The following is a 17,130-nucleotide window of genomic DNA, read 5'->3' as shown; positions in this document are numbered from 1 at the left end:
AACTTGCCAATATGCCATTTACGACACGAAGTGGCAATGAACGGCTAAGGTCTTTCCCTATGTTCATTACTAGGGGTTCAGCTTCACATGACGATGGAAGCCCTCATCCTGCTAAAAAAATCAAACGAGTTAAGCTGGCAAAAGCACAGCGAAGAACTGTGCGTTCTAAGAAGATATCACAAATCCCCAAGGAGAGTCCAAGTGTGGTGGCGGTTGCGATGCCTGACCTTCCCAGCACTGGATGGGAAGAGGTGGCTCTTTCCACCATTTGCACGCCCTCTGCAAGTGCTGAAAGGAGCACCCACAGTCCACTTGCTGATATGCAAATTGAAGATGTCACTGTTGAAGTACAACAGGATGAGGGTACTGGTGTAGCTGGCGCTGAGGAGGAAGTTGGCGAGGAGGATTCTGATGGTGATGTGGTTTGTTTAATCAGGCTCCGGGGGAGACAGTTGTTGTCCGTGGGATGAAAAAGCCCATCACGGTCATGCCTGGGCAGAAGAATAAACATTCCACCTCTTTGGTTTGGCAATATTTCTATCCAAATCCGGACAACAACTGTCTTACCATATGTACCATATGTAAAGGTGAAAAAAGTAGGGGTAGGGACATTAACCACCTAGGAACATCCTCCCTTATACGTCACCTGCAGCGTGTTCATAAAAAGTTACTGTCAAGTTCAGAAACTTTGGTTAAGACCGTCCGCAGTCCAGGGACACCTAAATCCCTTTGTCCTGTAGTATCCAAGCGCCTGCAAACCACACCGTCAACTCCCTCCTCGTCAATTTCCTCCTTAGTCAGGATCGGAAGTAGTCCTGCAGGTCATGTCACTGGCATGACTGACACTCCTATCCGGGGTTCCTCCGGAGGATCCTGCATTGCTACGCCTACTGCTGCCGCTGCTGCTGTTGCTGCTGGGAGTCGTTCATCATCCCGAAGAGGAAGTAGGAACACCACTAGTTTTACTAAACAATTGACCCTCCAACAGTCCTTAGCGAGGAGGAAGAAGTATGACAGCAGTCATCCTGAAGCAAAGCATATAACTGAGGCCTTGACTGCTATGTTGGTGTTAGAAGTGCGTCCGGTATCCACCATTAGTGCAGTGGGATTTAGACAATTGATGGAGGTCTAGATTCCACTTCACTAGGCAAGCGATACCGAGACTGTACAGAAACGCCAGAAAAAGTGTCCTCAGTGTCCTGAAAAATGCGGTTGTACCCAATGTCCACTTAACCATGGACATGTGGAAAGTGGAACAGGGCAGACTAAGGACTATGGGCCTCATTCAGAGGCGGTCGCTCAGAAACTGGGCGGCTACTTGCATCCTGACCGCCCGCTTCTGTTGCGGTCGTTAGGCTGTGGGTTAACACCCACAGCTCTAATGACCGCTTGGGTGATGGTCGCAATGGTCAGAGACCATCGGGGCTTACGACGAGACCCTAGGGTAGGGTCTCACTTGTCGTAAGCCCCGGAGAGCTTCTGGCTCTGTCAGAGCCAGAAGCTCTCCACTGACATCACTAGTGATGTCAGTGGGGCCTCCCCCAAATGCCATGGGAACGCCTCCGTTTGGGCTGCCACCCCCCGGCCCGCCCTCCAAATGGGGCGAACTGTCAATCAACATCGACAGCTGGCCACCCTTTGGATCGAGACCCGCTACGACCGGCGTTGTCGGTCGTAGCGGGTCTCACGCATGCGCACGAGGGAGCCGGCTCCCTCGTGCGCATGCGCACTGGCAAAACATTGAGGCGGCCGTGCGGTCATAGACCGTACCGCCGCCTCTGAATAAGGTCCTATATGACTGTGACAGCCCACTGGGTAGATGTATCACCTTATGCAGCAACAACAGCAGCGTCACCAGTAGCAGCATCTCAGAAATGCCAGCTCGTTCCAAAGCAGGCTACGCTGTGTATCACCGGTTTCAGTAAGAGGCACACCGCCGACAACCTCTTAGAGAAACTGAAGGAAATCATCGCCCAGTGGCTTACCCCACTTAGACTCTCCCGGGGATTTGTGATATCTGACAATGCCACCAATATTGTGCGGGCATTATATCTGGGCAAATTCCAGCACGTCCCATGTTTTGTTCACACAATAAACTTGGTGGTGCAGAATTTTCTGAAAAGCGACAGGGGCGTGCAGGCGACGCTTTGGGTGGCCCGAAAAGTTTCTGGCCACTTTCACCATTCAGCGGCTGCGTGCCGAAGACTGGAGCACCAGCAAACACTCTTGAACCTGCCCCGCCATCACCTGAAGCAAGAGGTTGTGACGCGGTGGAACTCAACCCTCTATATGCTTCAGAGGATGGAGGAGCAGCAAAAGGCCATTCAAGCCTATACATCCACCTATGACATAGGCAAAGGAGGGGGTATGCACCTGACTCAAGCGCAGTGGAGAATGATTTCCGTGTTGTGCAAGGTTCTCCAGCCCTTCGAACTTGCCACACGTGAAGTCAGTTCAGACACTGCCAGCTTGAGTCAGGTCATTCCCCTCATCAGGCTTTTGCAGAAGCAGCTGGAGAAAGTGAAGAAGGGGCTAAGACAGAGCGATTCCGCTCGGCATGTGGGACTTGTGGATGAAGCCCTTCATTCGCTTTGCCAGGATTCCAGGGTGGTCAATCTGTTGAAATCAGACCACTACATTTTGGCAGCTGTGCTCGATCCTAGGTTTAAAGCCTATGTGGTGTCTCTCTTTCCGGCCGACACAAGCCTGCAGAGGTGCAAAGACCTGCTGGTGAAAACACTGTCAGCTGTAGTGGAACGTGACACGTCAACAGCTCCTTCTTCATTTTCTCCCGCAACTGGGGCTGCCAGGAAAAAACTTAGGTATCCTAAGCAACCCGCTGGTGGTGATGCAGGGCAGGCAGGACCAAGTTTGGACATCTGGTCCGGTCTGAAGGACGTGCCAACAATTTCTGACATGTCTACTGTCACTGCATATGATACTGTCATCACTGACAGAATGGTGGAGGATTTCATTGGTGACAGCATCCAAGTAGGGACGTCAAACAGTCCGTACCTGTACTGGCAGGAAAAAGAGGCAATTTGGAGGCCCCTGTACAAACTGGCTCTATTTTACCTGAGTTGACCCCCTCCCAGTGTGTACTCCGAAAGAGTGTTTAGTGCAGCCAGGGACCTTGTCAGCGAAAGGCGTAGGAGGTTGCTTCCACAAGATGTGGAGAAGATTATGTTCATAAAAATGAATTATCAACTCTTCCAGGGAGACCAGCCTCCAGAACGTACAGAGGGACCTGTGGTGGTGGATTCCAGCAGGGACGAATTAATACTCTGTGAGGATGAGGATGTACACAACACTGAAGAGGGTGAGGAATCAGTGAATGAGGAGGATGAGGACGACATCTTGCCTCCGTAGAGCCAGTTTATGCAGGGACAGATTAATTGCCAGCTTGTTTTGTGGGGGCCCAAACGAACCGTTCATTTCAGCCACAGTAGTGTGGCAGACCCTTGCGCTGAAATTATTGGTTTGTTAAAGTGTGCATGTCCTGTTTATACAACATAAGGGTGGGTGGGAGGGCCCAAGGACAATTCCATCTTGCACCTCTTTTTTTTCTTTGCATTATGTACTGTTTGGGGCCTAGTTTTTCAAACTGCCATCCTGTCTGCCACTGCAGTGTCACTCCTAGATGGGCCACGTGTTTGTGCTGCCCACTCGTGTCGCTTAGCATAGTCATCCAGCTACCTCGGTGCAACCTTTTGGATATAAAAACACTATTGTGAGGTGTGAGGTGTTCAGAATAGATTGGAAATGAGTGGAAAGTAAGGTTATTCAGGTTAATAATAGCATAGGAGCAGAAAAACCCACAAATTCTGTGATTTTAGCTGTTTTTATGCTTTTTTTCAAAAAAAATACAGATCCAAAACACAAAACCCAGAACCCAAAACACGGAAGGGTGGTTTTGGCAAAACCAATCCAGATCCAAAACACGAAGAAAGATCCAGATCCAAAACCAAAACACAAAACACGAAAAGTGGCCTGTGCACACCCCTAATATATATATATATTAGGGATGTAACCGAACGGAACCGAGTAGAACCGAGCCTACACATCCCTAATATATATATATATATATATATATATATATATACGTGTGTGTGTGTGTGTGTGTTTCAGATAAGCAGATAAACAATGTTTTGGAGGATATGAGGAATGGTAGACATTAAATAAAGGTATGGTCTATATATGAAAGCAGGCAGCACTTTCAGGTGTGTGTTGTTTTATTTTGCAGGTATACATATAGTATTCCATTTATCCGATGTTAATATTTATTAGTTATCATAATTAATTAGAATAAGATGATTTGTAAACGTAGTTTGGATTATTTTTTTAATTTTTAAAAGAAATAACATGTCCAGTCATTTTGAAGTACATTTTTCATTGTCTCAATTTTATTTAAAGGACTTCCATATCCAGTAGTAACACAATATTGTATGTCCTTCTTTGAAAATTACAAAAGACCATATGATGAATATGTTTGTACTTGAAAAGAAATGTAGCTACATAAAAGATTCTTTTGTGTTATGGATTTTTCCTACTCTAATTCTGTATTTGTTGTAAAATAATGCACAGTAACTTGATAGAGTAGGGGGTATTAAATGTGAATTTGCTTGTATGATAATATGAATTGGTGCATTATATACCTGTTGCATTTTAGTAAATGGTATAAATGACTGTTTTGACTGTTATTTATTTTTCATTAGCACAGCATGTTTTTTTACTGTAGTGCAAACAGCAAGTCTCTGTATATTTTCTGGAATTGGCTATCGTAGCACATATGTAAGCTAAGCTGAGATGCCAGTGCCGTACCTAGTACCTATACAACGTCTAGTTGGCCTGCATTGGTTTGGACCAGGGGTCTCAATAAAAAAAAAACTTACTATGTTACTTGTCATATTGGGATTTAAAAACCCTGAGAAATGAATAGCGAAAAGGTAATTCTTACTGCTCATGGGAAAATTGTTTACGTATCAGTTTAGCCAGGGCACCGAATGAAAATTTGAAGAGACACAGATCAAGAAATTTGAATTCTCAAAAAGTTATTTATGGCTTAGACCAGCATAGCTACACTGTAATTTAAAAAAATATATATATACAATCCATGATTTTCATCCACATAATACAACGGTATGCAGTCAGGAAGCCGATGGTCGAAATAACGACCGCCGGCTTCCCGACTGTGCAATCCAACAGGGGACTAATGCTAGGCGTCAAAATCCTGATGCCTATCATTATCCCTATGCCGGGAGCCTGACGCCCGGCATACCGAACAAAGGTAAGCCGGGCGTGTACAGCCGCCGGGGGGGGGGGCTTAGGTTAGGGGCTCCCGGGGGGGGCTTAGGGTTAGACACCCCTCTGGGAGGGTTAGGGTTAGGCACTCCTCTAGCAGGGTTAGGGTTAGGCTAGGGGAAGGGGTGGTTAGGGTTAAGCACCCCCGGGGGGAGGTTAGGGTGAGCCACCCCCCCAGGAGGGTTAGGTTTAGGCTGCGGGGATGAGGGGGTTAGGTTTAGGCACTTACAGGGGGGTTAGGGTTAGGCACCCCTAAGGGAGGGTTAGGGTTGGGGGGGGAGAGGGTTAGGTATAGTTAGTTTACTTACCTATCGGGATCTTCACTGCTGCCGTTCTTCCGGCATCGGGATATGTCCGGCGGTTTCCTATACAACAATATTGACTAAAATAAATACAACATTATTACTGTAATATTTATCTCTTGCTATGGAGCACTGTATGGCATCCCTCTATGTTGTATAAATAGATATCTGGATGCCTGGACTTCTAATTACAGGAAATCAAAGGCTGCCACATACTGCTTCATGACAACTGCATATTAATATTTCATGATTTTTAAATTGTGGTCATACAAAAAAGAAAGGCCTTCTTGGAGGTTTGCAAAATGTTGCTTGACCAGAACCAGCGCTTTGCGCTTCTTTACCCAGCAAAGTTGAGGGTGATGATAAATGGCCGCCCTGTAATCTTTACAGACCTTCAAAGGGCAAAATATCACTTTGAAAGAGGTTGCTCACCATCTCCAGCTAATTATGTAGCTGGGTCGGTAGATTGATCCGAAATATAATACCTTAAAATATCATATTTGAATATATATTTCACTTTTGTTGGTTTTTAAGCCCCCCCCCATTCTCATTTTTTAGACTACATTTCTGATTTTAACTCAGGTGGGCTTTGGACTCCTTTGAATTTAAGCTTATACTCAATGCATTAATCCTAGATGATATACTTAATTTTATAAATAGAATCAAGTATATGACTTTTAAATATTAAAATATATGTCAACACTTATTCACAGTATAGGCCCTACTCACTATTTTGTTTTTATTTTCATTAAAAACTTCCTGCACTGATTTAATTTTTTCTCACTTACTTTTTTCTTGTTATTTTCACACATCATTATTTCATCTATAACACGCCATAATATTATCACATCCACAGATCAATTGACACACACACACATCACTGTCTTTTATTAAATCCCCCACGTACACTTACAGCACATTTTTGTTAGCAAGTGTATGTATAAAACTATAAATAATGTTATTTTTAATTATAAAGATATCAATTTATCAACACTACATTATTTCACTTTTATTATATTAAATCTATGAACACAACACCTTTTATTTTGAAACAAGAGCTGTTCCAATACCAATTATGAATTTAATTTATCAACACTACATTATTTCACATTTATCACATTAAACTGAAACGAGCTGTTCCAATACCAATTATGAATTTCTTTTTATAACTTTTCACAAAGATATGTTTATAGTCATTTATCAGTTAATATAAGGAGGAATGATAAATAGAGTGTTCCAGCAATTCCATTATAATCATTATTGTACACAACCAACAAAATTATTATCCGTTACAAGGATGTATTCTGTAACATTTCCCCAGTAATGAGGGGGAGCATGTAATAATCATGCCTACCATATTAGAATAATAGGTTAATCTTGGAATCATACTAATATCTTATTTATGTATTAATTATGTGAATCCCACACATTTAAACACTTATTTCCTTATCTTAAAAATTCTACCTATTAACATGATCAATACTCAATTGATTTTATTAATAAACTATATACCTAGTTAAGTCGCCGAAAGATAGAGATTTACTACCAAAATATAGAATAAACACACCCCCCACCATTAATATATAACATTACACTACCTATTGGGACCAGACTGACGCAGGGACATAGCTATGAATGAAGGTAACCTGATTGGCTAGAAATGACACAACTTCTGTCCATGATATCAGAGACCAATCACTCCATTGGAGGAGATATGGAGCTCATAGTGTCAGTGTAAAGCCTTGGTTGTCACGTGACCAAAGAAAGTGATTTGATTGGTCCGCATATATGAATATAGTTTGAGGCAATGCATACAATCGGCTTGCCTTGAAAAAGTACACAGTAAAACACGCGTCGGCACGCCCTCCGTGTGCACTCTATGCTTGAAATGAATCAATATGTTGTAATTTGATGCAATATGTCATTACTGTAATCACACAGAGGGACCTATTTTGAGACAGGACGCGGCAGTGTGAGAGAGCTCATTCATTACACAAACTGTGATTAGCAACATTGTTGCTGACTATGCACGTGTAACGCTACTATTGTAGCCAAGGCTACACTGGCTGCAATAATAAGAATTCTTATATTATCCTAAACCACCTGTAAATAACTACCATATGTATTTAAGTTCAGGGGACTGCATAGATATTAAATGTTAATGATTTAACTATCATAATACATCATAAAGGAATGGGGAGGAGAAGCAGTGTTGCACAGGATATACAAATTGAATAACACCAAACACTGTTCCCTCAACAAATCTATGGATAAGATACCACACAATTGATATCCCACTGATGAGTAGCACTATAAGATTAATTGTAACCAGATGACTATTATCATAAGGTGACTGTGCATCAATTTAATGGTAGGCTATAAATATTAAACACTGTTTCCCTAACAATTCTGTGGATAAGACACCACAAAATCGATATCCCATTGATGAATTGCACCATCAATCATAACCAAATGATTACTATTATAAGGTGATTGTGCATTAATCTATTGGTGGGTTATAAATATTTCCTCGTGTGAATTATGGATTTAATGAATTATTAATACCAACATGACGTGTGAGATAGATCAAGTGCATTTGTAATATTTAAAGGGTGAATTAAGGACCAGTTATGGTGAATCACACTAGTCTAAATACCTAAGAGATCATATATTGGAATTAATACAAATACATGTGATACTATTGGATAGAAGGGTGCCCCCTTCGTTCACAGAGAATCTCATACTGGTACGTTTATATCTCTTACAATATATGTTCATTGTAGGATTATTACCATTTTTTGAGTTCCTCCCTTCTCTTATTTAGAGCTCTACTCATTAATATTGTGACTACATGACTGCTCGATCATATTGCATATCAAAATAATAGATATAATTGATCAACAAATTGAGACACACGGCAGGGATTCATTTATTTTGATTTTATTAAAACCAAAAAATAAAAAATTCTCACAGATATTTATCACATTCTCACTTTCTATCACCTTTCAATTTTTAATGGTTACTTCACTGAATTTGGTGCCATTGCACCAACCTTTTTAATGCATTCCTAACAAAGATCTATCTTTTTTATATTAATGAGAAAACCCTGTGTGCGCCATACATTATGACATAGGGCCTGATTCAGAGCCGGACGCTATTTGCGGTCGCTCGTTCAGAAAAAGGGGCCGGATATTTAAATAGAGCGCTTGCTCTTTGCGGTCTGTTGACGCCTCTATGTCTGAACGAGCGAACGAAACATGCGCTCACTATTTTGGAAAAAACGCCCCCTGGCCGCTCGCATCCTACGTCATCTCCGCTATTTATTTGATTAATCGAGTACATCGAAAGGCGTATGAACTGCTCGCAGTGCTTGTGGCTGGATTTTCCTACCGCAATCATACGAGCAGTTCAGGCTAAAAGACAACCAAGTGACGTGGTCGATGACGCTGCTTTGTTAATTATGCACACCCTTACAACGCCCGTTTTGACCATTTGGCACACCTGCGTTCGGATCTCCACTCCCCGTTTTCAAGCACCTTCCCCTGTTACCACCCACAAACGCCTCATTCTGTCGCTCAAATTAGCAGGCATTCGCTATTTTGTGAGCACACAATTTTCGACCACAAGGACTGGTTCGCGCATGCGTACTAAAACCCATATGCATGCGCAGATGTGCGAACATCACTCGGAGCGAACGAGCGGCCGCTTACGAGCGGCTCTGAATCAGGCCCATATTCCTTTTCTCTTCTCTTAGTAACTCATAAATAGGTTCTACCTCATCTGTTGACATTTGAAATCTTTTTATTTTTCTATTCTTGCCAGAAAGCAAGGAGAAGACAAAAAATTGCTTTTTGGGGGGCACACTTAAACATAATAATTCAAACAATATGATGAGTATATTTATTAAAACACAAATTTTATTGGATACTACCACTTTAAAATACTCCCAACGTGTTCAAATTGGGGTATATCAAAGAAAATATCATTAAAACAATTATTAAATATCAAGGGTTATGCGAAATATCAAATAATATCAAATAAACCCTTCTGATACCAAAAAGAGTCTGGGTTATATGTATTCAATTAGGCTATTTGCAGTAGGTGTGTGACGACAAAAATAAGTCATTCTAATAATAATAATAATGTTCATTCTAACACTTATCACCTATGCTCTACCTAAAAAGGGAAATATCAAAATTCCACTCAGAGTACCTCCTTCAATAATTCTATTTGGTGTTCATACTCTATATCTCATGTACAATCATCCATGAAAAAAGGGGAGTGGATTTAATATCAATCAATATGAAAAAAGAAGAAATTAAGCAATAAGCATCAAGTGATGTCATTCCTCTTTGGTACCGTGATTCGGATACATAAATGTGCAAAACATATATTAATATAGGACAGAGTATATTCTTGCACTATAAGTATGACAAATGTCTTAGCTCCTAGAAATGAAAAACCAGATACAAACTGCTTGGATACAATTTTGATACAATAGTGATAACAGTGTGAAGTTCTAACACTTCTATCCTTTCGTGTCATGCAGCCGATTCAGGCACAAAATAAGGGAGTGGAAAAACTATTAATTGCCATAATGAAGATTTTAGAGACATGTCTCTACTGTTCTATCTTTTGGTGGTAGGAGGTCCCTGTTGCTATCAGCATTACAGGGAAACTCAACTCCTCCAGGTTAGCTAAGAGAGTCATGTATTGAAATGAACAATGATAGATCAAATGGAAAAGAAAGTTAGAGGACAGTAGACATTGGTAAAAATTACAATTAGAGTCAGTAGACATATATAACCCGGTCACTTCTGCTTTCTGATGTCATGCATTCAAATATGTATCTGCAGTCAGATGAGAGAGCGTCTAGGAAGTCTACCTGACAGAAATTGTAGACAAAAATGCATTTCTACTGTCCATTGAAGAACACAAAACTCCCCCGGTACCACAGTATTACAAGGGGGCTTGGAAAATCAATTGGATGAGAATATGCATAGAATAAATTAGAGAAGTATATTATAAATTTGATCACTGTAATGACATTCTTATAAAAATAGTGTACTGTTTTTGTGCTGTATCAACAAGCAGTATAATCTGTCATAGGAGACAAAGATTTGTAATTTGTAACAAACTGTGTATAAAACCAATTAGTATAAATCTGTGCTTTATTTATCAATATACTATGTGTCAGTTTTCACCACAGGCAAAGGTATAAATTCAATTAGAATGCTTAATGCACCAATAAACATATCAGTAATAATGTCTCTTTACCTATAATTGGTACCAACAGCTGCACATATCTATATATACCACCTCTGATGAAACGGCCTTTCTGATTGGCCGAGAAACGCGTCAGGTGTTTCCTGTGCTTCCCAGACCTAGAGAGCACCTGATAGGTCCATCAGCCGCTGCCAGCCCATCTGCGTTCCAGCACATCGGCAACTCACATGGATACAGGCGCACACGCAGCTGCCCCCAGGCTGTCTGGACTCCCGTGGATTGGAATGCTGCCCGCACCTCCGCTTCAAGTCATCCTTTCCACCGGGCCTCAGTGATATAGCGTGGCCACCCATTTCACTCCTGATGGCCAGTTACCGGGATTCCTGCAGGCAGTGACACCGATACATATCCTCCCCGCTGCCATTACCCGCTTGGCTCCGGTGGTTAGCAGTGTGGCCTATCACTCCTCCAGACGGCCCAGCTACCATACTTTATCCGGATCTGTCAAGAGGTAGGCCAGACGCTACAAAGCTGTGTCTGCCGGGACACCGGCTTACAGCTTTTACCATACAGGTACAATTCTCCATCGCTGCCTGTTATCTACATGAGTTATTTGTGCTGTATCATCAACTAACATTCAGTTGGAACAAATAAATCAACATATTCTATATAGATTTTTACTACTAACATCTTCAATTCGCTTTACTAATGCTGGCTGAGCTAGATGGATAATGCATGAGACGCTTTGCAGCTAATTATATGCATTTTTATTAACCCTATATTGCATGTTACTTTCTTTCTTACCCATGTTCTATTTTATCATTTAAGGTGCTATATTAATATTATCTAGTCTGGACATTATTTATTATTCTGTGCACATGTCATTTTATTATATTGAAATTTTATTATATGTTTTGTGTTAGCTATTATTTGGATTAATAAAATATTTACCACTGTCCAGCGCTCTTCATTGTCTTTCTACTACATATCTATATGACACTTGCAATAAGTGTATACACTGTATGGATGTTATAATAGTTACAAATTAAAGACAAACTCTCCAGTAATTAACATAATTATATAAGATATGTATAGTTTTATCATCGGCTCATTCAGCATTTTAAAGGGGTAGTATCCAATAAAATTTGTGTTTTAATAAATATACTCATCATATTGTTTGAATTATTATGTTTGAGTGTGCCCCCAAAAGCCATTTTTTGTCTTCTCCTTGCTTTCTGGCAAGAACAGAAGAATAAAAAGTTTAGATACTTAAAATTTGGGAGCACCACCAACCAAGAGCTGTACTATATTAGCTGTGTCAAAACAGCTAATATGCTTGGATCTATTATATAAATTATGTCCTATTTGATCTTGTGCGGAATCAAGTTGTATATATGAATGACATTTGGAATCTGTATGCATTGCTCTCTATGTATGCTATTATTTTATATGGGAGTGGGTGGGGAGTCGTGTGGGGATGATTTGACCCTGTTCCTTTTGGGAATGTTCCTTTTTTACACATATTATGGCAGCACAGGTGGATAATATTTCTGTCCCCCAGAGGCAGCAGTCCATCTCCTTGCTGTCTTGGAATGCGGGTGGACTCAACTCCCCATTAAAACATAAAAAGGTGCTCACACACATTCGTAGTTTGCACTCTCAGGTGATTTTCTACATGATGGCGGGGGATTGCTCTGCTCTTCGGGCTTCTTGGATTGGGGAGTGTCTGATGGCCTCTTATCGTTCAAAGTCACGTGGTGTGGCATTACTTTTTCACCATGATTTACGATATACCATTATAGACTCCATGCTTGATCCTAATGGTTGTTATATGGTGGCGGAAGTGGAGATGGAAAATACGCGATATACTTTAGTAATTGTTTATACACCTAATGTCAACCCTGGTGCATTTTTTGGTAATTTAACTCAAATTTTAGCCAGTCGTACCTTATATTCATTAATCATAGGTGGAGACTTTAATACCGTTGATGATCCAGCCATTGACAAATCTCCCCCGGGTTGAAGATTATCCTCGCACTGTTGGCGATATATCCAGGAATTAAAAGAATTACTTAATTTGGGGGATGCCTGGAGTCTTTGAACATCTTACACTCACCACACTAGAGCACATAATTCTCTATCACTTATAGATTATTTTTTAATAACTGGCAAAAAAGGATAAGTGATTGCGCTGAAAATACCCTTGTCGGGACATGAAAAGCAACACACTATATAGTAAACAGTAATTTATTCAATTAATTAAATTTATCCATGCATAAAAAGGAAACCACATGTATCTAGACCAACATATACATATTCTAAAAACACTTGATCTCTTATAAATAAGAGCTGATCAGACTCAATAAAAGGGGAAACACTATTAGGTGCATAAGAAAAACAGCCTATGATAAAGGCTAAGTATAACGATGTGGGTGTAACCACCAGACTTGGTATATTGTGCACCCAGTTAGAACTCCAGAACTCAGTTAATAAATCAACAGTTTGTTGCATTCACTGGAAACTTGATAATAGCTGGTGAAATGGTAGCTATTTCCCACCATAGCCGATAGGTAAATGTATCAACTTGAAAATCCACTGATTGCACAATTAACAGACAAGCAGTCACACAGGATATTTCAGGTTACCAGCATGTAAAGTCATCTTAGTCTTGCTGCAGTAATCCTGGATCTGCTAACACACAGCCAGCATGTATCCAGCTGAGACCTATCCACGGCCCCGGGGGTAGCGCTGGTCCGTGTGCAAATGGAGAGTCGCTGGTTCCTGCACCGGATATCTCTTTAGCTAATTAGCCAGCTATGGGGGTCATTCAGACCCACTTGCGAGCGGCAGTACGCTCGCAAGTGGGTCGATGTTCCCCACTGCGCATGCGCACGACGGAGGGAGCTCCGTCGTGCGCATGCGCGAGACCCAGCGAGCGAAGGACTTTCCATCGCTCCGGGTCTCGCACCAAAGGGGACGTGCTGTCGATGTTGATTGACAGCACGCCCCCTTTGGTGGGCGTTCTGGGGGCGTGCCTTGCAGACGGAGGCGTTCATATGGGAACGTCTACCATCTGAAGCCGGCCCCACTGACATCACTAGTGATGTCAGTGGGAGTGATTTTGGCTCTGATAGAGCCAAAATCACTCCTGGCCTTGCGGTTGAGAAACCCGACCACAGGGTTTCACTCGCAAGTCCAATGGTCGCGATGGTCAAGACCATCGCGACCATCTTGTTGGACGCTCGTATATGCTGTGGGTGGTGACCCACAGTTATACGAGCATCCAGGAGGACGCTCCATTTTAATGGAGGTGGGCCCTAATTCAGAGCGAGCGCTCTGGTCAGAGCATCCGGCTCTGAATCAGGGCCTAAGTCACCTGCGGCGGCTAGCGGGGATCCTAGGTCTCAGCTCCCGCAGTGGGAATCAAGGGATAATCCAACGGCCTCACCGCACCTCCAATATTATAGCCTCAGTCAGTCCAGTCATAGGGATAATAGCAGCTAGTGCAAACAGCACGGCAGGTAAAGTGCTGATACTCGACCTGTGTATGCAGGGAGTAAGAGTGGATATGGCAGCATGTGGCTAGGTGAAATCCGTCAGTTTTTTCCAGTGACCCAGTCAGAGAGAGCAGCAACAATGCATTTCGGATATCTCCTTAGCCTTTTTCAAGCTTTCATGGGGCAATAAGGCGGCAAATTGCTATCAATGATGTTGAAGCCTTCGAAAAAATGCTCATCCATTTCTGCAATTAAAAATTCGACCTCTGGCAGAACCCTCCTTAACACTGCTGAAATATTAAAGCAGTTTAATCAGTTTTACAATGAACTATAAATATATATAGATACGACTTTGCAAGCTAAAATAATGGAGGATGCAAATCTTCCTAAGCTGACTCACGCTCAAAACGCTATTTCAACAGCAAATATATAACGGACTGGGATTTGGAGTCGGTAATGAAAAACTTGCCATTGCATAAGTCTCCAGGCCCTGATGATTACACCAGGAAATATTTTAAACTTCTTCAAAACGAAATCACATCAATCTTACTTGAGCTACTTGGTGAGCTCTTTGTGATAACCCTTTTTATCCCTCCTCTACTAATGCCTATACGACTCTGATTCCCAAACCGGCCAAAGATCCGACTTCAGTAGACGCATATAGACCCATTTCTTTATTAAATACTGATTTTAAGATATTTTCTAACATAATGGCTAACAGGCTGCAGGATATTCTCCCTGATTTGTTAGGAGGCTTTATAGTGTTTTTTTACACTTCAAGCAGCTGAATAATTCTTGCCGTGGAAGATCCTGCCAAAGTACAGCCGCGATACTGCAACAAGCATTTTGGCAACTTTATTTCCGCCAGTTGACACTATTAACAACAGAAGAGTGGCGGATCTGTGGATGGAGATGGCGTCTACAAGCTAGCGGTGAGCGGTCTCACTGGAGCCTATATCAGCATGTCGCAAGCCGGCTCCGCCGATCTCCATAACCAGTGGCCAGTATCCAGTGACCAGTGGGGAACACTTATATTGGAATTCACCTGTCCTATAGTTTGTGAATGGAGACAGCGTCTGGAATTACCGGTGAGTGTGTTCACCGGAGCCCACATTGGCAGGTCATAAGCTGGTTATACCGCTATCCTTAATTTGATTATTTACATTGAACCCAGGAGAAATACTTTATAATATCGGAAAGGGGATTGAAACACGGACAGGGAGATTTAGCCACAATACTAACATATATACAACCTGGTAATCCGTGAGAAATGTACGGTTGTATCAGGTTGAATTTTACCAACGTAACAATCATTACAGATATATAAATAATTGTGGTGCTGTGCTATTTGAAACAAAGGACTCATTGAACTTGTAATTGGTTGTTGTGGGACAATAAGGAGTTATCTGTAAAAGTTTTTAATTTCAGCATATTTTTGAAGTGTGTTATAAATATATTAACTGATACTTGTGATTTATGCATATGGTTGCTCTAATGGATATTGATGAAATGTTTTAAAGATTTTTTGAATATATTAATGTGCAAATAAATTGCTAGATAAAAAGCAATTATTGTGTTTTATTTACCACTATAGCGCTATGGTTTTAAATAATTCTTGTTGTTGTTTTTGGGCCGGCCACCCATACACAGCTGCTCTTAGAGGTAATTTGAGAAGGCCTCCTACCCAGCCCCTGGAATATATTCAATACTCCCTGATTTGTTAACTCATCATCAGGTGGGTTATGTTCGAGGTCGTCAGTCAGTGAAGGTGATACAAACTGCCCTTGCGGATGTGATCGCAGCATCTCAGTCCTTGAATCTTGATTGTATGTTGTTGAGCCTAGATACTCACAAGACTTTTGAAACCGTAGCATGACCACATCTTTTTCTGGTGCGACTTTGACCCTTAGTTCATACGTCTTGTCTGCTATTTTTATTCTATTCTTACAACATCTTTAATTGTTAATCGATCGCATGACTCTCCAATAACAATGAATAGGGGAACATGGCAAGGGTGCCCCCTTTTATCCTTATTAAATAATTTAGCAATTGACCCCCTCTTAGGATCCTACAATCCTCTCTTCTCTTTAAGGGAATCCCGATAGGTAATGCCAAGGCTCGACTCATGGCATTTGCTGACGATGTCTTATTGTACATATCCAATACTAAAGATTCCCTATCTGCAGTTTTAAATATTTTTAATGATTTTGGAAATGTCTCTGGTTTTGAAGTAAACATGTCCAAATCTGTAGGTTTATGTTTAACACCAGGGTTGGCCCAACCGTTATGGAGTAGACATATTCCTTTTGCCGAGGTCGCCATCTACTCTTTATTGGATAAATATCACCAAGGCTATCTCATCCATTGCGGTGGAGCTGGAGGGGTGGAGCCATCTCCTGTTGTCCTACCTAGGCAGGGCAAGTCTAATAAACATGATGACTTTCCCACTCTTACTTTATCTATTGCAGTCCTTGCCACTCCTACTTACACATAGAAACACCTTAAAGATTAATGCTTTATTTAGTAAATTCCTTTGGAAGGGCAGACTAGAATAGCCCCCCTACAACTTCAGCAGACAAAGAACAATGGAAGAATCAATTTTCCGCATTTAACCTATTACAATAACGCATCTATTTTATGCTACCTGTGGGATTGGCTACACAAGAGCAATATATACATGGATTCAATTATTGATAAACAATTTTTGACAGACGGAAATTTAATTAGCTTCTTTCACCAGAATGATGCTTTAGTTAGTCAGGAGGTGCAAAAATAAACCCTATTGTGGTCCACGAGGAGATTGT

At 41.4% G+C, this 17,130-nt stretch overlaps 1 protein-coding gene across 1 annotated transcript in view; it reads right to left on the bottom strand.

Moving 5' to 3' along the window:
• LOC148542095 (CD109 antigen-like) overlaps positions 1-16,648 on the bottom strand; it is a 202,115-nt gene extending 185,467 nt beyond the window's left edge. The window contains exon 1 of the mRNA XM_088472444.1: positions 16,399-16,648. Within this exon, the coding sequence (XP_088328570.1) occupies positions 16,399-16,648 (250 nt within the window). The remainder of the gene's footprint in view (positions 1-16,398) is intronic.
• Positions 16,649-17,130: the final 482 nt, after the last annotated feature.

Source organism: Taudactylus pleione, unplaced genomic scaffold, assembly GCF_031769625.1.
Source record: "Taudactylus pleione unplaced genomic scaffold, aTauple2 ptg000015l, whole genome shotgun sequence".
Classification (NCBI taxonomy): domain Eukaryota; kingdom Metazoa; phylum Chordata; class Amphibia; order Anura; family Myobatrachidae; genus Taudactylus; species Taudactylus pleione.
This window is presented reverse-complemented; position numbering and strand designations above follow the sequence as displayed.